The sequence below is a fragment of the Canis lupus genome, chromosome 30 (genome assembly GCF_011100685.1).
Source record: "Canis lupus familiaris isolate Mischka breed German Shepherd chromosome 30, alternate assembly UU_Cfam_GSD_1.0, whole genome shotgun sequence".
In the NCBI taxonomy this organism is placed as follows: domain Eukaryota; kingdom Metazoa; phylum Chordata; class Mammalia; order Carnivora; family Canidae; genus Canis; species Canis lupus.
The window spans coordinates 8,338,750-8,359,375 of record NC_049251.1 but is presented as its reverse complement, the minus strand read 5'-3'; the positions used below and the strand labels follow the sequence as shown (position 1 = coordinate 8,359,375).

At 57.8% G+C, this 20,626-nt stretch overlaps 1 protein-coding gene and 1 long non-coding RNA gene across 3 annotated transcripts; one reads left to right on the top strand and one right to left on the bottom strand.

Moving 5' to 3' along the window:
- Nucleotides 1-757: 757 nt before the first annotated feature.
- On the bottom strand, nucleotides 758-10,323 carry DLL4 (delta like canonical Notch ligand 4). 2 transcript variants are annotated; one of them, XM_038580090.1, is made up of 12 exons: nucleotides 9,823-10,323; nucleotides 9,448-9,717; nucleotides 8,869-8,926; nucleotides 7,738-8,001; nucleotides 7,276-7,336; nucleotides 7,058-7,188; nucleotides 5,134-5,303; nucleotides 4,745-4,964; nucleotides 3,503-3,690; nucleotides 2,988-3,205; nucleotides 2,377-2,485; nucleotides 758-1,843 (listed from the first exon to the last, which is right to left on the bottom strand). In XM_038580090.1, exons 1-12 carry the CDS (start codon nucleotides 9,886-9,888, stop codon nucleotides 1,838-1,840), a joined length of 1,761 nt encoding a protein of 586 aa, XP_038436018.1. In that variant the 5' UTR covers nucleotides 9,889-10,323; the 3' UTR covers nucleotides 758-1,837. The 2 variants fall into 2 exon arrangements, with proteins under 2 accessions (XP_038436018.1, XP_038436017.1); XM_038580089.1 differs by having other exon boundaries at nucleotides 2,988-3,690; nucleotides 9,823-10,322.
- Nucleotides 7,192-17,836, top strand: LOC111093309. The gene is made up of 3 exons (XR_005381519.1): nucleotides 7,192-7,359; nucleotides 14,661-14,959; nucleotides 15,833-17,836. It is a non-coding gene; the product is annotated as an uncharacterized LOC111093309 (long non-coding RNA).
- Nucleotides 17,837-20,626: the final 2,790 nt, after the last annotated feature.

Below are 20,626 nucleotides of genomic sequence, written 5' to 3'. Positions count from 1 at the left end.
TCCTCCTCCTCCTCCTCCTCCTCCTCCTCCTCCTCCTCCTCCTCCTCCTCCTCCTCTCCCTGCTGTCTTCAGTAAATTCCTGCAGCTCTGGGCAGACCAGGTACCAGACCCTGTACCCAAGTACTCAGCACTCTTGGCCAGCTGCAAGGAGGATAGACCTAAGTTGAGCCCCCCTCCCCCAAGACCAGTGCCCTGCTGGGACTGAGAGAAGAGTAGGTGGGTGCCAGTCTATCTAAAACCCTGCAGTGAAAAAACAAAAAAACAAAAAAACAAAAACCCTGCAGTGGCAGGAGGAAAGACCCAGATGCCATTCTGGTTCAGAGAGCCCATTCTCCAGTAAGCAAATCCTTTTGAAAAGAGGAATGCATGCAAGAGCATACCTTCCCCCAAATTCCTGTATCCTCCAAACTGACTAAGGAGGCTGAAAATTTTTTCAGGCTTGAGGAGAGAAAAGGGGAGAGATTCAGGTCAGAGGGCATATCCCCCAAGTTATGGTGGGAGCATAAGGGGGAAAGGGGAGCCACAGCAACCTCAAGCCAGCAGGCAGGGAAGGCTGGTCTAGGCCTGGGGTCAGATGTGCAAGGTAGGGCTCTTCAGGGACTGGAAGGAAACAAGAGTCTGGAGCATAGCAGGCCAAGCCCAAGTGCATGCACGGGTCCCTGGGGGCTCTGGCAGGGGCAGCCAGCAGCAATATGAGGAGTCAGAGAGGACAGAGAGAGGATTCCCACTCTGCATCACAAAGACAGGACCCGAGAAGTAATAAACTCCTGTACACATCTGTTCCATATTATAAATACACATTATATACAAAATAATGTTATAAAATGTAGAAAGGTCAGTGCTTCTGATTCTTAAATTATTGAAATACTAGACTCCAAAATAAACTACAAAAAAAAAAACAAAATAAAAACTCATATTATTGATTTCTGAAGATCGGCTTCAAGGGTGGTCTGGGAGCAGTAGTGGGTGTGGGCAGAGCCCCAGGCTCAAGGCTATAGGGCTGGTTTGAGGGAGGAAAGGGCCACGGTGGCAACAGCACCTGGTTTCTCCCTCACTGGAATTTCCAACATCACTGCCCTGAGCTCCCCGTTAGGCCTGGCTCTCTTGGCTGGCCAGTGGGCCGGGCCCTTCACCTGTTTGCTCACCAAAATCCAGAGGCACCCAAGGCTAGAGGCTGTGGAAACCAAGTAAGGCCTACCAACAGCCTTGCCCAGAGGACCTCAGCCAGGGAGAAGCTGGAGTGGTGTTAGGAGCAAGGCCCACAGGCAGTGGTCAGAGGCACAGAGCAGAAAGTGCTCCTCCCGCTTTGGGCACTCACCTCACCTGCAGGGCAACTCCTGCCAAGAGCCACCCTCAATGGTATCTTGACCCACAGATGGCCCTGCCCACACTGACCTCCTCTCTCCTCTCTGATTTAGACCCAGCTGTTGCCATGGAGCCTGGGCCAAAGGCACTTTTGGAAACACAGATGCCAGTGGAGGCCACAGCAGCTCCAGGCCCTGCAGGGCCACTGCCACTCCCTCTGGAAAACGGGCCAGATCCCAGAGGGGCACTCAGAAGGCCACTGCTGGCAAGGCAGGTCCCAGTGGCACCTCTCCTCTCTGTTCCCCTGGCTGGTGCGGCTGCCAATCTGATGCCAGACAGACACCCAAAGGCGTGGAAGGGTACTGCATCTCTTGGCAAGTTCACAGTCTGTCCAGGTCATGCCATTCCCTCTTCCTCCTGAGAGCAGCACGTTGCATATTAAAAATGTCCCATCCAGGATGCAATGTAAACAATGCAGAAGGAAGATCCAGCTGCTGGGGCAAAGCTGGGATGTGCTGGGAAGGCTCCTGCCTTATACCTGGAGATGACAGGAAGGCAGGGAAGTGGGTTACCCTGGAAGACAAGCACTCCCTCCACGGCTGCCCCAGGGCCTCTCTTAGAGAAGCCCATCAGGCAGGTGGGGTGAAGGGAAGGTGGGGTAGCCCTCCCCAGACTTCTGCCCTATTACACCCACATGCCTGCGAGCCTCTGTTTGTGAAGTGGGCCAGTGGAGGAAGCAGGGAGAAGAGGCAGGAGGGGCATGAGGCAACCACTCTCACCCACCAGCAGCTGGGAAGCAGTGCCGGGGAGCTGGCCAGGTGCCATGGCCTCCCAGCCCATCACTAACACAGCAGGAAGAGCTAGGCCAGCTCACCACCACGGCTCCTGTTTCACACCCTCTGTGGCAATGAGGCCAGCCGGGATCTAAGAGCCCCTGAACCTGCCCTGCCAAGGAGGGATTCTGACCCACCCTTCAGGATGGCCCCTGGGGTCGAAAGTCACCAGGCCACCTTCCCATTTCCGAATGGCAGGAGGGGACATGCTGGAAGGGAAGGTGAGCCCAGCACTCACCTCTGTGGCAATGACACATTCGTTCCTCTCTTCTGATATCAAACACACAGACTGGTACATGGAGTCCCTGGGGGAGCATATCGCTGATATCCGACACTCTGGCTTTTCACTGAGGGAACACAAGACAGGCCGGTGAGGGAGGAATGGGAGAGAGCTGGGGGGCAAGCAGGGCACTAACTTAGACCCTGAATGGCCAAAGGACACTGGCCGAGGCAGCTCTGAGAGAAGACACAGGGACTGGGGATGCCCAATGTAGTTTGGGGAGCAGTTAGGAACAGGCCCTCAGCCACAGGCCCCCCAACCTTACCAGGGTCTCAGGCCTGGGAAAAGCCAGTGTTGCTACTCTACATAAGCCAGGCCATGGAAAGATGGAAGTCACGGACAGTGTAGACCTTCGACATTTGTGAATGAATGAATGGATGGATGGGAAAGAGGGACAAAGGAGGGATCCCTGGCAAAAATCTTGTTGGAGGAGCCTCCTGTCAGTAGCAAAACCCCATTTGCTTAAAAGCAGTCAAGGGCCTGGTGCCAGCTTTCCACCTGTCCTGGGGAGCCTAGGGAGTACCATGCAGAGCTCTGTGGCCAGGCCCTGGCCTCCAGGTGCTGCTCACCTGTGTAACCGCAGCGGTGCCTTCTCCCCTAAGCTCTTATCACTGTGGGAATACTTCCCCAGCATGGTCCCTCGCCCCAGAGGCCCTGGGGCCAGATTATAGTCCAATGTGTGGTTCTGCTGTTTGCCACAGTTGGACTTATCCAGGCCACAGTCCACTTCCAGCTCCTTCTTCTGGTTTGTGTTCTTGAGCTGGGCGGCAGGGATCAGGTTGTCCTTCTGGAAGTCCGACAAGTTGTTCATGGCCTCCCTGCCACCATCGTCAGGCCGCCGAAGCCGCAGCTGCCGCACAGCCACTGCCACCATGCCCAGCAACACCAGCACCACCACCAGTCCCACACCCAGAGAGACAGCCACCCAGGGGAAGCTGGGTGGCATGCTCACAGGGAACTCGCAGCGGCTGCCCACAAAGCCATAGGGACAGTTGCAGACAAAGCTGTCCGGGGAGAGGCCAGGGTAGCAGGTGGCCCCATTGAAGCAGGGTCCCGAGGTACAGGCGTCGAGAAGTATCCGCACCTCGCATTGCCGGCCAGAGAAGCCAGCAGGGCAGGTGCACACGAAGCCATTCTCCAGGTCATGGCAAGTGCCGCCGTGGGCACAAGGCCTGCGGGCACAGTCGCTGATGTGGAGTTCACAGTGGGGGCCTGTGAATCCAGGAAGGCAGCGGCACATGCGGTTAGGACCGAGGCTCAGGCACCGGCCCCCTGTGGATACACATGGGGCATAAGTCAGCAACCACCTGGGAACCCCTCTGGTGCAGAGGGTGAGCACCCCATCAAGGATCCCACCACAAACAGCATTGTACCAGGAGTCAGGAGACCTGGGCTTGAGGGTGCCTCTGGCCTTGTAGCCCTCAGTGAGCACCTGTGTAAGAATGACTAGCATCTTACAGAGCTTCACAGTAGAACCGGACAAGTATGCTTAGGTCTGAATCTCAGCTGTGTCTCAAGCTGAAGCTGATCTGACACATGTTGCTTTGTCTTATTCTAAGCCTCAGTCTCCTCACTTGCTATATTAGAGTATAATGCTATCCCCTCCATAGGAGATCTCTGACGGTTAGGCTGGATGACGCATGAAGGCAGGAGCCCATGCCTCGTATATAGTAAATGGTCAAATAAATGTAATTATCAGTTAACAAAGTTAATGGAGTGATTAGCCAGAGAACAGACTCCATCTCAGCTCTTCTAGCCCCTCTCCTGCTCCTGAGGCTTCTCTCCTGCATAGTGTTGTCCGCCTGCCTCACAGTGGGTCACCAGGAGGCCAAGGAGACAAAGATATCCAGTGTGCTTTGCACCCCAAAAGATGCTGAGCATTTTGGACATCTTGTGCCAATGTCAGGCTCCACGTGGCCATGGGGCAAGGCGAGGCCTTTAGAAGTAGGGCTCTGACTATGCCAGGCTGCCAGGCTCCCTCTAGGAGAGATACAAGGCCTCATATATCCCTTTCTCTAGCCCAGGACTTCCGGGGGAGGCTCAGAGGCCACCCCAGCCAGGAGACGGCTCCACAACATGCGAACAGGATGTGAAGCAGGGTGGACACCTCTCCTCCTCCGAAGGCCTGCACCCACAGCCAACCTGCTCCTCTTCCAAAGCCACCCAGCTGATTATGCAAGCTCTTCACCATCCAGAGCAGGTTGGGACCATCTCAGCCTGTCCAGAGGGACAGACCCAGCCTCTCTCCTCTCCTGACTCTCCCTCACCAGAAGGCTCTCTTAGTCCTAAGGCTGGCCCACCAGGGGAGCGAGGCAACAAGACTCACCATTGGCACATGGGTTGCTGGTACACCTGTCTACTTTCTTCTCACAGTTGGAGCCCATGAAGTTGGGGGGGCATTCACAGGCATAGCTGGCCCCCTGGCTGCGCTCCCGGCAAGAACCCCCATTGAAGCAAGGGGAGTCTGCACAGCTCAAAGTGCTGTGTTCACAGTGTAGGCCATAGTAGCCTGGGGGACATAGGCAGCGGTAGCCATCCTCCTGGTCCTGGAGAGAGACCAGAAAGAGGCAAAGTCGGACCCCAAGACTAGTGACTAGGACGTATGGCGGGGAACCCACCTGCCCACAATGCCTTTCATGGCTGTACCTCCACTGGCCATGCATGTGGGGCGACCTGGGCACTACCTCGCCAGACCTGGGCTGGCCTGGGGCTCACCTTACAGCTGCCTCCATTGCGACAGGGGTTGCTGTCACACTCGCTGAGTTCCAGCTCACAGTCCACGCCAGTGTAGCCTGGGCGGCAGGTGCAGGTGTAGCTCCGCTGCCCGCTATTGGAACATGTTGCCCCATTCTTGCACGGGGAGTGGTGGGTGCAATAGTTAAGATCTGCGAAGACAGGGACCAGCCAGCTAAGCAGAGCAGTAGATTGGTCCCTACTTTCAGGCTCCTTGTAGTGCAAGCTCACTGTCCATGTGTGGCCCAAAGCCTGCAGCCCCAAGTCGTCCTGGCCTAGCCACCTTCATTCCTTCTCCAGTCACATATACCAAAGCACCTTGACCCACATCTGCTCTGTGCTACCAACCAAAGTTAAAAAAAAAAAATACAAAAAAAATACAGTTGGCAGGTGCCTGGGTGGTTCAGTTGGTTAAGCGTCTGCCTTCGGCCGGGGTCATGATCCCAGGGTGCTGAGATCGAAACCTGCATGGAGGCTCCCTGCACAGCAGAGAGCCTGCTTCCTCCTCTCTCTCTGTCTGCCACTCCCCCTGCTTGTGCTCTGTCAAATAAATTTATAAAATCTTTCTAAAAATTAAAAAAATACAGATGGACAACTGCCTGCTAGGTAAGGTCACAACCACTGGCTGCCAGGGTAGAATGAAGGGAAGGAAGAGGAGCGGATGGATGGCAAGGCCACATGTTGAGGAGGAAGTCACAAAAGGCTTCGTGGAGGAGGGGCAGCTGAGATAAGCCTGGAAGGAGGGATAAAATTTTAACAGGTGGAAATGGTAGACAGGAGGCAAAAGCCACCATCAGTAGTGACCCAGTATTTTTTAAAGGGAAATGCCTTATGAGGGTGTTTTGAAATATAAGTATTTGTTTTCTTATTTGGGAAGGACAGGGAGGGAGCAAACACAGCTCAAATATAGAGATTGGAAGGGCTGTGTTTGCATATGATGAGTGTATGACTGTGTCACCTGGGAGCAAATGTGGGGAGAGGAACAGGAACGAGAATGGGCAGGAACCACAGGTGTGTTCTTGTGTTTGGGGTAGGGGAGAGGAGAGAGAAAGCCAGACACACACACACACACACACACACACACAGAATACAGGGGCTGAATTCCAAGCACGAATTGTTCCTCGCACGTCAGGGGCTAGGCAAGTTTTTTCCACCCTGGCAAGCCTCCTGCCCACCCTCCTGGGGCTTGTGCCCGTGTCTCCATGGCAGCAGCCACCCTATTTGACCCTGAAAATGGGAGGCACGTGCTGCAGCTGGCTACCAGGATGAAAGATGAAGGAGCAAAGGCTTCCTCTCCCAAGGTTGGGGCCAGTAGACCCCTACGTAGCCAGAAGAATGACCAGTCGCCCACCCTGACCCAGAAAGAGACTGCGGGCCCTGGACAGCTGCCTGGCAAGTGCAAGTGGGAAAGACCGAGGGAGGCTATTTCTGCCTCAAGCCAAGAAGTCGGTTAGATGCCACTCCGCCCAGAGGCGCAGCTCACCCATAACCTCAGGGCAGCTGGTGGGCACACCCCACCAGACAGCTGTTTAGGGGAGAGCTGCTCAAACAGCCCTGGCAGGTAAGCAAACACTTAGGGGGTTAATAGGTAACTACAAGGTAGAAAGAGGAACTGAGCCCAGTATCCGTCCTCCCAGGCCTTGCTGGAATTTGAGTATGAACTCCAGGCTGCCACCTTGTAGAGCTCCTGGCTTCTCCAGTCACCCTGCCTCCCCAGCACCTGAGCAAGAAGGACTCACTATCTCATTCTAGGCCAATCGTAAGATTCCTTAAAAGCTCCAAGCTCCTTGAAGGATAGTGGGAAAGCCAACTGGGCAGTCACCAAGTAAGAAGGGTGACCACTCTGGTTCCCACTCCCTGCCCATCTGTCCCAACCCTTCTGCATCCTCTCTCTGCCCTGACTCACCCTGGTCACAGAAGAGGCCTCCCCAGCCCTCATCACAGGTGCACTGCCAAGGGATGCTGCAGGTGCCATGGCGACAGCCATTGTGGGGGATGCATTCGTTGCAGAGGCGGCCCTGCCAGCCTGGGCGGCAGCTGTTGAACAAAGGGGAGGCTGAGGGTGAGGTGAGGGCTTGGCCAGGGGACAGCTCCCTCCTCATCCACTTCCTGTCCCCTACTCACATGCACTCCGCTGGCTTGCTACAGTAGCCATTCTGTTCATGACAGCCAGAAAGACAGACAGCTGAGGAAAGAAAACAGAGCGGGGTGAGTTTGGAATGCCAAGGACCCTGAAGCCCCGCTCTCCCTGTCCTGGCCCTGGGGGTGCCCCAGCTCTACTGGGCTCACTTCCCACTCCTGGCCTCCCAGAGGAGCCACGGGCGTTTTAAAGGCAACAGGGAAGGAGAATCCAGGCTGAATGGAATGCAGTAATGGGGTCCTTGTGGGCTCTGGCAGGATGGGGGAGGAGCATTAAGAGAGAAAGATCAGAGTCCACGCCTGTCCTAAGCATCCCCACCTGTTCCCGAGGCCCAGCTAGTGGGCAGCCCGGACCTGTTCTGTGAGGGAGGTTAGCTGTGGCTGAAAAGAGGCCACCGTGTTTGCTCCGGGGACCCCTGCCAGGTAGGCAGGAGCTTGGCTGCTTACGCTCTTCGCAGTACTCCCCAGTCCAGCCGGGCAGGCAGGACAGGCTGCCATCTGGCTGGCACACGTAGTGGCCGAAGTGGTCATTGCGCTTCTTGCACAGGCGTGAGCAGCTGTCCCCATAGTAGTTGTCACTGCAGATGACCCGGTAAGAGTAGCGCAGCCTCGTGGGAGGGCTGGTCTGCTCATCCAGTAACCAGTTCTTGCCCACAGCTAGGGAGCCCTGGATGGCGATCTTGCTGATGAGCGCGTCTGGTGGCAAGGCCTCTGAAGGGGCAGAGGGCCAGGTCAAGGAAGGGCAGCCAGTCCCCGGGAGTGCCAGCAAGTGCTGGATCAAAGCAGCTGTCCAGATGACCCCCACCTGCCAGCAAGTGCAGGCCAGAGGAACCCAAGTGTCCCCACTACTTAGCTGCTGTGTGTGTGTGTGTGTGTGTGTGTGTGTGTGTGTCCCTGTGTAGAAGGCCTGATATCATTCAAAAAGGGGACAATAGAAGGATATTAAGATATCCCAGTGTTCTGGAGGCAGAGAGACTAGGAAAGAGGTCAAAGTGGGGAAGAAAAAAAGCAAAGAAAGAATGAGAAGAGGGAGAAAGAAAAGAAAAGAAAAAAAACGAAAAGAAAAGAAAAGAAGAAAAGAGAAAAGAAAAAGAAAGCCAGGCCGGGGTGGACTCTGAGAGCAAGGGGTCCTTTGGTGCCCATTCACGGGTTCTGCCCTCAGAGATGGGTAATGCTTTTCTTTTTCCTTTTCAAAGTGAGAATTGTTGTGCTGCTGAAATATCCTTTTCCTCTGTGTCAGAACAACATCCCAAAGCCATTATTCCCTTTCCAAAGGAGCGGAATTCGCGAAAGGTGTAAAATACAGGAAGGGGCCCGTCAGCGGCGCTGGCAGCTTCGGCCTTTCTCACCGCCGTGCTCCCCGCGTTCCCACGCCAAAAATAACCCGCAGGAAACGCAATTGTGCTCAGAGTCCAGGCAGCTAGCGGAATCCGAGCGTCCAGCGCGGGGCGCAGCTCCTGGCCCGGCTTAGCGTCCTGCCCCCCACCCCCCACCCCGCACTTCCCCCGCCTAGTACAGGTTAACTCTTTCGGCGCTGCGCCGTGTCGCCCCCCTGTGGCGGCCGAGCGAGCTACTCACCTGGCCGCAGGTCGTCTCCCGGCGCGTGCCAAGCTTCGATGATGAGTGAGAAGGTGCCCTGGAGGCCAAGGGAGGGGGCCGGGGAAGACAGAGAGAGAGAGAGAGAGATGAGCATGAGCAGGGGCGGGGGAGCTGGGGGTGCCTTGCGGCAGCGGGTTTAATTAATCTAATTGCAGGATACAGTTACAGCTCCCGGGTCAGCATAACGGGTCTGCGCGCAGCACGGCGCGAGCAAGGAAGGTGAGAGAACCCAAGAGATGGGGGCCTGTTAGCGAGAGTCATTCCACGGGGGCAAACGCGCCGGGGTAGTAAGTGATGAAAATCACATCCCAAGAGTGGAGAGAAGAGAGGGCATAGAACTGAAAGAGGGAGACTGGTGGTGAGAGCTTTCCTGAGGATGAGGTCCCTGGAGAGAGTCGGAAGAAAGTATCAAAAAAGAGCGCCCCTTGTTTTTGTTTGTTTGTTTATTTGTTTGGTTTGGTTTGGTTGGAAGCGAGGAAATCTGCGGGGAGGGCTTTGGTCCCAGGGAGCCCCCTTCTCGTCTTCCGTGACCTCCCAGTGCACCCAGGCTGTGCTCACCGGCCAGGTGAAATTGAAAGGCAGTTGGAGAGGGTTGCGTCCCCCGCCGCTACTGTCGTCCCCGACGGCGAAAGAGTTGGTGCCTAACACGGGCGTAGAGACGCTTCCGAAGGTGCAGCGCCCGGGCGAGACGACCGCCTGGAAGTGCTTAAGGCAGACGCGGAAGAAGGTCCTGCAGCCGGGTTCGCACGGCCGCCCGCTGGCCAGTACGCCTCGCTCGTTGGCAAACTCCTGCAGCTGCAGCTGGAAGACTCCGGAGCAGGCTGCGCGCTATTGCACAGGGACCGAGGGAAGGAAGGAGGGGAGCGGTCAGCTCGGCAGACGCCCGGGGCTCAGAGCGCGGTAGGAGGGGGTGGAGGGGGCGCGGGACGTTACCTGCTGCCACAGTGCCACCAGCAGCAGTAGCGCCCAGCCAGAGGCGCTACGGGACGCGACTGCCATCCCCTGGAGCGTCGCTCTCTCCCCGCGCCCGCCCTGTAGCTGGCTTCGTTCGGGACGCCGCTTTCCCGCGCGTCTGTCCGCCGGAGGGGTCCCTGCAAAGCCGGGCTCTTCTGGGGCTTTCCTCCCGCGTCGCCTTCCCGCTCGTTCTGCTCCAACTGCGGCGGTAGGTAATCCAGGTGAGGCCGGCCGGGCGGCGGCCGCGCTGAGGACGTGTCCTCGGGCTAATCCTGGGGCTGCAAGCGGGCCAGTGCTCGGTACACTGCACGGAGGCGGCTTGAGCTGCGGCTCTCGGCCTCGTGTTCCCAGCTTGCGCTCTGCGCCGCTACTGAAACCTGCGCGCTCGGGAGCCTTCCTTATATATATTGGCTCCTCTCTTCGCCGCCTGTCACTCAGAACCCATGGTCACTCTCCCCTCCCCTCCGGGCCTCTAGCGCTACAGCCCCAGCAGGGCCCGGAGGGGGCCTCCGCCCCCGCCACCCCCAGTCCCCGCCAGCCAGTCACGCACGGGTCCCCGCCCCTCGGTGCCGCTCTCAGCCCCTGGGTCCCCTAACTCTGCGCATGTCAAGGTGACCAGTTCTCCGCGACAGAGGGGTTACGGTCCGAGACCCCGGCCTTGGGAGGAGGGGGAGGGCCTGGGGGAATGGGGCGGGAGGTGAGCGAGTGGTTCCCGGATGGTCGTGGAGGCGGAGACACTGGGGAGTCCCCGTGGGCGGTCCGTCCGCGGCCGGAGCTAGTTACCTTCAGCCTTCGAGCAGGTAAAAAGAACCTAAGCTCGGAAAGCGAAAGCGGTGTCGACGGACTTGGATCTCCTTCTTCCCCAGCCTTGAAAGCTGTCGCCACCGCAGTTCCCAACCTGTGAGCGCCCACCCACCTCGCGTCCCCGGCGCTACAGAGAAGCCAGCGGACGCTTTAACCTCTCTGTGGCCACACTGGGCAAGGCGAGAGCCTCGGGTCTAAGACTCGGGGGCTCCCTCCCCCCTCCTGGTGGGCGTCTCCCTCCCTGGTTGCGGGGGGCGTGTCCAGCGCGTGCCTTCTCCCGTCTGCCCCAGCCTGGGCTCCGCCGGTGCCGGCCCCTAGACGCCGGGTCCCGGAGATGGGGGAAGGGGGCGTGGTCCCCGAGGTAGGAGAAGGGGGGCGCGTCCTCAGCTGTATGGTAATAAGGGCCTGGCCCCTCCTCCAGCGCCTCCCCTCACCTGGGTTCAGCTTCAGCTCCACTGACCACCGTCTCCCCCCACCCCGGCAGCCCCAAGCCCCCAACGCGTCCTGTCGCTCCGTTGGGGCAGGGAGGAACTCTCCTGGCTCCAGCGTCGGTTCAAGCCACTGGAGAGCCCTGGTGAGGGGCCGAGGTCGCGCAGACCCGGGTCCTCTCCTCACAGGGAGGACATGTAGGGTGGAACTGAAAGCGCGCGGACTAGTGTGGGTTTCAGATGGCTTCATCCGTCTCGCCTTCGCAGCTCCCCCGGGTGGCCCCACTTCGAGCGGCGGCAGCTGCTTTCCCGGAACCCGGCGTGATCCCCAGAGGCCTTAGACCAGGGAGGGCCGGCTTCTCCCAGTCTCGGGGGGTGCCGGGGATCTCTCTCTGCGACGCTGAGGGCGGCGGGGGCCCGGTGGCTTCAGCTGTCAGCCCGCCCGCACAGCGATGGCTGTCGTCGAGCGATAAGATCGGCGCGGCGGGCGGGGTGGGGGAGCAGCGACGCGGTGCGGGCCCGGGGGAGGCCTAGAGGGGGGTGAGGCGCGGCAGTGGAGCACAACAGCTGCCTAGGCAGCACGGTCTGATTTTTTTGACTTGGGGGTGGTGGTGGAAGACTGGGGGGGGGATGAGAAACAAGAGGTTGGGAGCGTGGGTTGGGGGAGGGGCGAGATGAGGAGATGGGCTCCGGGGTCCCCCACGCACGGCCACCCCTCCCAGCCACCATCTGGCGCGAGCGGGTTGGCGTGGGGAACCGAGGTGGGGCGGGGGCCGGCAGATGGGCCCAGGCTGCGCTCCAGAGTTAATGTAGGTTATGGGCAGGCGGAGTCCCCAGGCCCGAGGGAGGGGGGCCCAGGGCTTGCCTCACAGCGGTCCTGACAAGTGGGTTCCTCACGCCGGCTCCGCCCAAACTCTACGATCCCTAGACTTGCCTAGGGTGCCAAAGAGTGTCCCTCGCTCTCCTCTGCGCTGGCATCCTTCCCTACCTAGTTCTGTCTGCTTCCACCTCCAAATCCTGGCCTGGGAGTTCATAAGAACGCTCTCCTTTTCTGGCGCTTGCACTTGCCTGCGTCTCAAGGGAGACATCCAGTCCTACAGGATGCATCTTGCTCAATACTGGTAGATCTGAAACACTCTCTTACCCCTCTTACACATCCTGACTAATGTGTCCAAACGCACTTTGCAAGCAGTTAAGGACCAAACAAAAATATTATTATCCTCAGAGACCAATCCTTTTGGAGGAGGAAAGGGTTAAATTCTCCTCATCATCAAAAGGCAATTATGAAGCATCTATTTGCTACCTGGGCCCTGTCCCAGAAGTTCATTATCCTGCTAAGATGCTAGCTGGGCCCTGAGTACCCACCAGCGCTCCAGTCTGCTGGAGTCCCTCTTTGCTCTCATTTGCTGAATAAGAATAGGTCCCGCTGGGGGCCCAGAACTGAAATGCCAGTGTCCACAGCTGGAACTCCTCCCTTTTACTCCTATTAGAGACCAGAAGAACCCAACATGTGTCCTGGGGGCTACCAAGAGCAGGAGGCTGTGAGGCCATTAGAGGCCGCAAATCACAGTGGAGTTAGACCCACCTGGACACCTGCTGACCCTGCCCCTATGCAGACGCTTGGGAATGCCCTAGAGCAGGAGCAGGGATGCAAAGCTCAACTGACCTGGACTCCCCTGGATGGACTGTGGGCCCTCTGAAGGTCCACGGGTCCTCATCCCCACTCACACAGACAACGTCAGGAGTGGAGTAGGTTCCAGGCCTGGCTTCATGCAAGGCCCACAAGCCTCCCCTGCCAGGGGCCTTCTGCTTCTGTTGTCCTCTCCTCCCGGCCACTGCACACAGCACCCCTGCAGGCAGAACCCGCACCTGGGGCCTTAAGGAGCCAAGGTTGTCTTCCAGCCTCGCCCCTAAGCCGACCTCGGGTCCTCAATAGGCGTACAACTGGGGCCGCATAGAGCCTCGGGACCCCTCCCCCACTGAGTAGCCCACCCGCCCCTGCCCCGTCCCCCAGCCGGCCGCGCAGCTCCGTGGCTTCCAGCGTCGTTTCGCCCACCCCCACCCGCGTTCTCCGCTGGGCCGGCGGTGGGCCAGGTAGGAGCGCGGCGGAGGCCGGCCAGCGAGCCCGTCGGGCAGGCCGGGGCGGGGGAGCGGGCCTGGCTGGGGCGGGGCGCTTAAGCCTTGAGGGGCGCCGCTGCGGTCGCTGCAGAGAAGGGGCCACGTGCAGGGAGCCGCGGCCCGGGAGCTGCACAGAAGGCGGGGAGATTTGCAAACTGTTGCTGCCACATGGCTGCTCCTTTCGATCCATTCACATTGAAATGAGGCCGGCGCGTGCCTCATCTGCCGCAGGGCGCTGCCACGCGTCAGCCCGGCCCGCCGCGTGCCAACTGGGGCAGTGGGGCTGGCAGGGCCTGCCAGCCGTGGGGGCGCAGCCCGGGCCCTGAGGCGGGGCGGGGGGGGGGGCCGAGCTCCCCTAGCCGCTCAGGCGCCGCAGTTTCGCGGACCTTGGCCCTGCAGTTGGGAGCCAGCCGACGAGAAAGGACCGGGATGGACGGGTTTCGGAGGGGGGCCAGGATCGATGCCGCCGCTCCCCGCAGATGCGCCCCGGCAGCGCTACTCTCCATCTGCCGCTGCTCGCACCTGCCGGTCAATAAATCGATTTTACAATTTAATGCAGCAGCTTCCCGCCCGCCTGGGACAGATGCCGCCGCAGAACCACCTCCGCCCTCACCCCTCCCCTTGAGGGGCGCCAGCGGTTAGGGCAGGGATTCCCGCTCGGCAGGCGGTGCCCCGCGGAGCCTCGGTCACCTCTTTCTCGAGTCCCTACGAGGAACTGCCTGCTCCGGGTCTTTCCCGCGGAACAGAGTGGGTTTCCCATAGGACAGGCCGGAGACTGGTGGAGGAGAAAAGATGATGACTTAGTGGTAGCCTTGAGGACTCATTTGGGGCCTTTATGGGGGAACAGGATGCAGTGGCTGATGATAATAAGATAGATGTGAGAGCCCCTGTGAGGAGGGAGGTGTAGGACTTGGGGCATGGGCGCCGAGGACACTGAGTCCTGAAGACTCTGTGATAGTGATGTCGGGAGGGTTGAGCTAGAATGGAGCCTCTCCTCAGTGCCCCCACTGGCTGAGTCTGGTGAATAAACATAACATGGACCTGGCTTTTGGCACTCCTCAGCCACGTAGTCTTGAGGCCTTGGGGCTTTTATTTTATTATCATTATCATTTTAATTGGGGGAAAGGGCAAAGAGAAACTCTAGCAGGCTCTAGCTCAGCTCCCCCTCATTCAGGGCTCGGTTTCACTACTCTGAGATCATGACCTGAGCCGGACACTTAATCAACTGAGCCACCCAGGCACTCCTAAATTTTATGTTTAATCTCTATACCCGATGTGGGACTTGAACCCACAACCCCAAGATCAAGAGTCTACAGGCACCCCTCTTGAAGCTTGTAGTCTAAACCCCTGAGTTTTCTCATCTGTGCAATGGGAATAATAATAACAGTAACTTGGGAGGGTGACTGGGGGACTATATCTGATTACACATCTGCAGAGCTCAATAAACACTAATTTCCTTTCCCCCAGGTGACAACCAGGGGCAGACTTGGAGTAGAAAGGAGATCCCTGACATCAAATGAGGTCTAAGAGGAAGGCGAGGAAAAAGGAGAGCTGAAAGCAAACAGTGTAAGGGAAGAAAGCCAGGTGGATCATGGAAAGGAGGAAAACCTTGACTGTGAGGGCCTTTTGTGGGAAGGAGATAGGACAAGGTTCTTGGCTGGAGAGAGAAGACTGGAGCTTCGGGAATGGGTCTGGAGAAGAGATGAAGGGTAGAAGAGCCAACTGCCCGTGGCCTTGGCCTTCCAGAGATGACTCTCCTGCCAAGGGTAAGTGTAGGTCTCAAGATGGCAGCCCTCCTCCTCCCTGTGGTGTTTCAGAGCAGAGGTGTGTAAGAGGAAGGAGAAGTCAACTTCTGAATTGCCTTGGTCATTGAGGTTCCTGGTAGCTCAGGGGACTCAGCCCTCCCCACATCACCAAGAGGGCTGGACTGTCCACTGGCTGATGGTTCATGACTGGTGACCCAGTGTCCCAAGGAATGGATGTCTGGGTGGGTAAAAATCACTGAGCATGAGTCAGAGCGTGTGCTCAGGCTCCTTGTGAGACCAGGAGCATTTCCGTCTTTCAAGCTCCCTGATTTCCATATCCTATAGGCTAGCCCCATACAGTATCTCCTTTGCCTTCTAGAAAGACCAGGGCAGGGGACGCCTGGAGCTGGGGTAACTGGTGTGGACAGGGCCCTCTCCTTCTCAGGGAGAACACTTTGACCTGCAGAGACAATGGGCTCAAGACAGGAGAAGCTGAGTTCCCCTGACCTGAGAAGCCCCTTTCAACTGTCTAAGAAGGAACCTCTCCCCAGGCCTCCTGTGTGATGAAAGGAGGGGCAGGGTCCTCACTGGTGGTGACCCAGCAGCTGTCCCAGCTTCGTTTGCCAAACCCAGGGGATGCCTGGAAAGCTAGGGCCAGGAGCCATGCAGCGGGTATTTCCAGACACCGACAAGTCCGGGGTTTATGGTAGCCTCCACGGCAACTTTCCCAGAGCCCCTGGCTTCCCCTTCCCTAGCTCCTTCCTGTCCCCACCCTAGCAAATGAACTGGGAGGCTGGGGGGTGGGGGGATAGGGAAGGCTCAGGGAGGCCTCTACCCCCATGGAGACCCTCAGGCTGCAAGCCGCACCCCATCCTGCCCTTGCCTCCTGCCCAGATCCCTCAGAGTGCAGAGGACTCAGAGAGGTGAGAAAAGAACGGGGCAAGAGAACAGAGACATCAAGAGTCTACAGGCACCCCTCAGGCACCCTCGCTCACGGGGCAAGAGGACAAAGACACTGCTCCAAGTGATGGGACTGAGACAGAACTTTTGGCCAACTTGAGCTGAAGGACTGAGGGCAGTTGGGCCCTCTGTCTCAGACCAGCTTCCCTAGCTGAGGTGTTTCTTCCTCTGTAGAAGCCTCCTCACTTACTTATACTCTACCCTGGCTGGCTAGCCTCCACTGTGCTCTCCTCTTGTCCCTCCCCAGCATCCAGGTCACTTGTTTCTGAAACTCTCTTTTCTGGAAACTTTGACAGGTGGGAAGCTCTCCGCGGCCCCACCCTTCCCTCAGGCCTCACTCCCCTCTTCTGGCTCAGGCCTTCGTTGGCATCCAGGCTGGGCATCCTCCCTGACCTCCGAGTGGCCCCAGGTGTCCTTCACCTTCCTCCTCCGAGCTGCAGCTCATCTCTTGGAAGGAACTCTGACCTCTCCTCATTTCTCCACATAGCATCTGATCTCTGATCCCTGCTGCCACCCAGGACTTGAAGTGAGCGAGAGATAGGGGACGGGCCGCCCCAGGAACCTGGGAGTGGGGGCTACTCAGATGGCTTCCCTGGGAGAAAGTGTCAGGCCTGAACCAGGAAGTGCTGTGTTTCAAATACTCTCATGTAGAAAGACCTCAGGGACAGGTGCCAGCTCTGAACAGCTACCTGAGCAGGCAGGGCACTGTTCCCTGGAGAAGGCTGAGGAGGAATCTGACTGCCGTGGTCAAGTAGGTGATGGGTCTTAAGCAAAGGATGGTGACTGGCTGTCTCCTTCTCCCACCATGGTCAGAATGAGAGGAAATGGGCTTCAATTGTGGCAGGAAGGATTTAGGTTAGACATATGGGAGAACTTCCTGTGACAGTGTCTAAGCTCTGTATCCCAGTTGTTCATCCAGATTGAACTCTCCCCTGGAGTTGATGAGAATTGCATGTTGATGCTTGCTAATGAGTAACTTGCCTTGCCTGTGATTAGCAAAGAACCTCCAGCCCACAGAATTTCTGTGTCCAGACTCTTCCCCAGGGAAGAAGTCCAGAGAGGCCTGGGAGGCACCAGGACCAGAGCCTCCTTTCAGCCCCAAGGAGTTTTCTGGACAAGCTTAGGCCACTTCCAGCCAATGTCACTTTGCCTCTCCTGCCCCTAGCCCTCTGGCCACCACTCTCAGAAAAACAAGTCCTGTGGAGCTGTCCAGCTACAAGAACTTTGAGGTAAAGGGGCAGGCTGGATTTAAGGTCTGGGAGCTCAGAGAGAATTTCCGGAGCAATGGTGAACACTCAGGATCTCCAACACCAGGGGCTTCAGTAAAAGCCTCAGTTAACTCTATATATTTAGAAACAGGCAGGCTGGGACACTCATTGTGTCCACTCATCCCAGTGTCTTGAGTCCTCCTTGGGCAGCATGAATACTCTTGTTGTTGGAGCATTCTGCTGCCAAGATTCCTGTGTCGCCTTGTGGCCAACTGCCCCCTCTCACTTCCCTTCCTTTCCTAAGTGGCTTGACCCCCTGCCCCTATTACTGCAGCTCTTCTCCAGGTGGAGTGGAGGCTAGGGTGACCTAGGACAAATCCATCAAACTGACAGCAAAAGAAGAGGATGCAGGCAAAAGATGTGTGCACCCCATGGCTAGCTTTCCTGGGGCCACATGTGTATGCTGAGTTTGGGTCCATCAGTCAACCAACCGTGGATGAGTTCTAGCGTGTGCCTGGCACTGGGCTAAGGTCAGTGAGGCCACTTCACTCCTGATGCCGATGGAAAAGAAATGTGATGACCTTTGGAACCAGGGTTCAGGGAGGGAGCGGGGGCTTCAAAGATCCAAAGACGCTTTATGGGAGAGGGGGATTGCACTGATCCTGGATGGAAAAAAAAGAGTGGAACTTAGAGAAAGAGAGGGCATTCCTGGCAGGGAGAATGGAGAGAGGAAAAGGATCAGGGTAGAACTGAAGTAGGTAGAGCTGGAACAGATTTCACACATGGAGGGTGAGACATGAGGTTAGATAGCAGGGTTTGGGGACCCAGTAGGCAAATTCAGATTTGACTGAGACGCAGTAGGGAACCTGTGGGCTCTTGAGCAGAAGAGGGTGTTCAGCCACCATCTGGCAGTGGCATGCAAGGTGGTCTAGAACAGGGAGGTACCAAGGGAAGGCCAGAGGCAGCTAGGAGCCTTTCTGTACTACTGGTGGTCAGGTGTGTACTGATGCCCCTGGGATGGCTGGGCACCTGAGAATGCCAGCCCCCTGATGACCTACTAGAAGAGGTCCCACACTTTTTTTTTCTTCTTTCTTTCTTTCTTTCTTTCTTTCTTTCTTTCTTTCTTTCTTTCTTTCTTTCTTTCTTTCTTTCTTTCTTCCTTCCTTCCTTCCTTCCTTCCTTCCTTCCTTCCTTCCTCTTTCTTTCCTTTCTTTCTTCCTTCTTTTCTTTTCTTTCTTTTTACCAGCATCTGCTTTCCAGAAACAGTCCTGCGAACATGACCATCATCAGGACTCCCCAGCTCTAATACCGAGGGTGAGGGCCACTCTGGCCATGCCACTTTCCCTGCCACTTCTCCCACTTCCTCCTTTTTCTCTCAGAGGCCTGAGGTTCTGCCTGAAAGCCCAAACTTGCCTAGAAGAGGATAAAGGGTTGGATCAGGCTTGGGTTCATCTAACCTCAGGCCTGGAGCTCCACAAAAAGAATCCATAGGTGTCTCGAGAAGCTCAGAGTGAGGTGAGCTCTCAAGGACACCTAGTCCAACCCCATATTCTGTGACCAAGAGCTTGAATACCTCCAGGGATTGGATCCTCACTCCTCACCCCTCTCCAGGCCGATCCTGCTCTTTAGATAGTTCTGGTTAAGGGCAGTGCATCTGCTTACTGATCCAAAAGTCCTGCTGTGGTCGGTGTGGCCTGGTGGCCTGGGAGGGCTCTGTTTGGACTGGGACTCGCCCAGGGGCCTTCTGGAATGGGCAGAGGGAGGGTCCGCCAGCCTCTTGGGTCTGGGCTGGCTCTGCTGGTCCTGTGAGCCCCCTGCTGCGCCTGCTTGGCGCCCTGGGCTGGCGCAGTTTAAGCGTGAGAAGTCCCGGTCAGTTCCCAGCTCGCCCCGGGGGTGGGGCAGCCAGGGTGAGGCCAGCCCTGGTCAGTCCCCCGCGGCCTCACGGCCTCACCGGGGAGGCCAGGCTCAGGTCAGCCTGTCGCAAGGGCCGCCCTCCCCGGGCTGAGATCATCGCCCTCGGCCTCCATGGCAGCCCCCACCCCCAGCTGAGCTCACTGCCCTGGCCCGCTGGGGACATTGTTGTCTCCCGGCCCCTCCCCCGGGCTCAATGAGCTGTTTGTTGGCATGTCCGGCGCGGGCAAGGGGAGGGCGGGCACAGGGCGCCGCACACAATGGGGATTCCGTCCATTCTGAGGTGGCTGCGGGAACCAGGCTGGCTTTGTCCCTGGGACCCTCATTCCCACCATTTAGCGGAGCCGGAACTTCAGGCGGAAGGCCCCGTATAAGAACAACAATGTCGTCACCCTGTCTGTGGGGGAGGGTGCGGAGGCCGGGGCTCCTGGGGCTCAGGGGACCCATGGTCCGGGGCGGCCTGACGGGCACCTGGGACAGGTCTTAGGGCTGAGGCTGTGCCGGAGACCTGAGGGCACCTCAGGAGGCAGATGGGTGCCCCCCCGCCTGCCCGGCCAGGTCATCAGCAGCCTGAGGCAAGCACGGAAGGGGGTTCCCTGAAATCATGGGCCACGCTCCGCTCCTCTGTGTGCAAAGATGAGCCGTAAGGTGCAGAAGGGCTGAGCGCATTCTGTAAGCCCTGTTTGCTGGTGTGCCATGGAGGCGCTGAGTTCGGGGCAGCCTGACCTGCAGGCCTTTCTGCATCCAACTGGGGCAAAGAACTTTGCTCAAGCTGGGCTGAGGCCCATTTCTGGGCCACTAGCTTGGCTAGCCTGCCCCTTCGGAAGTAGCGCTGGCTGCTCAGACAACAAGTGTTTATTTTCTAGTGTGTGGGGGGGAACAGGACGTCATGGCGTTTCCCTCCTGCCTAGTGCTGCAGTGGTTCTCACAGTCTGGGCACTGGTGACATCACCAGCCTTTCCTCCTCAGCCCGGGCCTCCTTGCCTCCCCCTCCCACCCTACCCCAGGCTCTGGCCAGGCTACACAGCTCTGAAGCTCCTGCTTCCGGTGCGGGCACTTCTGAGCAGGTCCTCATGGAGGATGTAAGCAGCTGGGAAGTACTAGACCATCCCCTTGTCATGCCCTTGGCATTGAGGCTGAACCTAGGGATAGCCCCTCTGTGCTCACCCTCACCAGAAGGGTTGGTGTCCCACCCAGGCATGCTCCTAGTGAGATGCTGGCCCTTTAAGGGTCTTGGGAAGCCAGAACAACAGGAAATCCAAACGGCCTCATTAGGCAGCTCGGAGCTCAGCACAGTAATTAGTGCCCTGAAAACAAAACAAGGAAAAGCAGGTGGTGGTGCCCCCCCCCTCAATCTCAGCTGCCCCCGGCATGGCCTGTTAGTACCCAGAGCTAGGCAGCTGGGACTGGAGCCCCTCCCTTCTAAGCCCCCTCACCCCAAGCTCCTGAAGCCTGCTGCCCACTGCCCAGGCCAAGGGTCAGAGCCTAAGCTTCTGGGGAGCGGGCAGTGGCTTCTCAGCAAACTGCTTCCCCTGGGGCATCTGAAGCCCCAGGGGCATGCACTGGGGCTTCCCCTCTCCACAGCCAGGTGGCTACTTGTCCACAGCAT

Bases quoted from the DNA above. Each gene is read 5' to 3' on its own strand.
- DLL4 (XM_038580089.1), bottom strand. From the start codon at position 9,888: ATGGCAGTCGCGTCCCGTAGCGCCTCTGGCTGGGCGCTACTGCTGCTG. The intron at 8,927-9,447 runs GTGAGCACAGCC...CTTGGCCTCCAG, and splicing joins CTTTCAATTTCACCTGGCCG to GGCACCTTCTCACTCATCAT. The intron at 3,691-4,744 runs GTGAGTCTTGTT...GTGTATCCACAG, and splicing joins CAGCAACCCATGTGCCAATG to GGGGCCGGTGCCTGAGCCTC.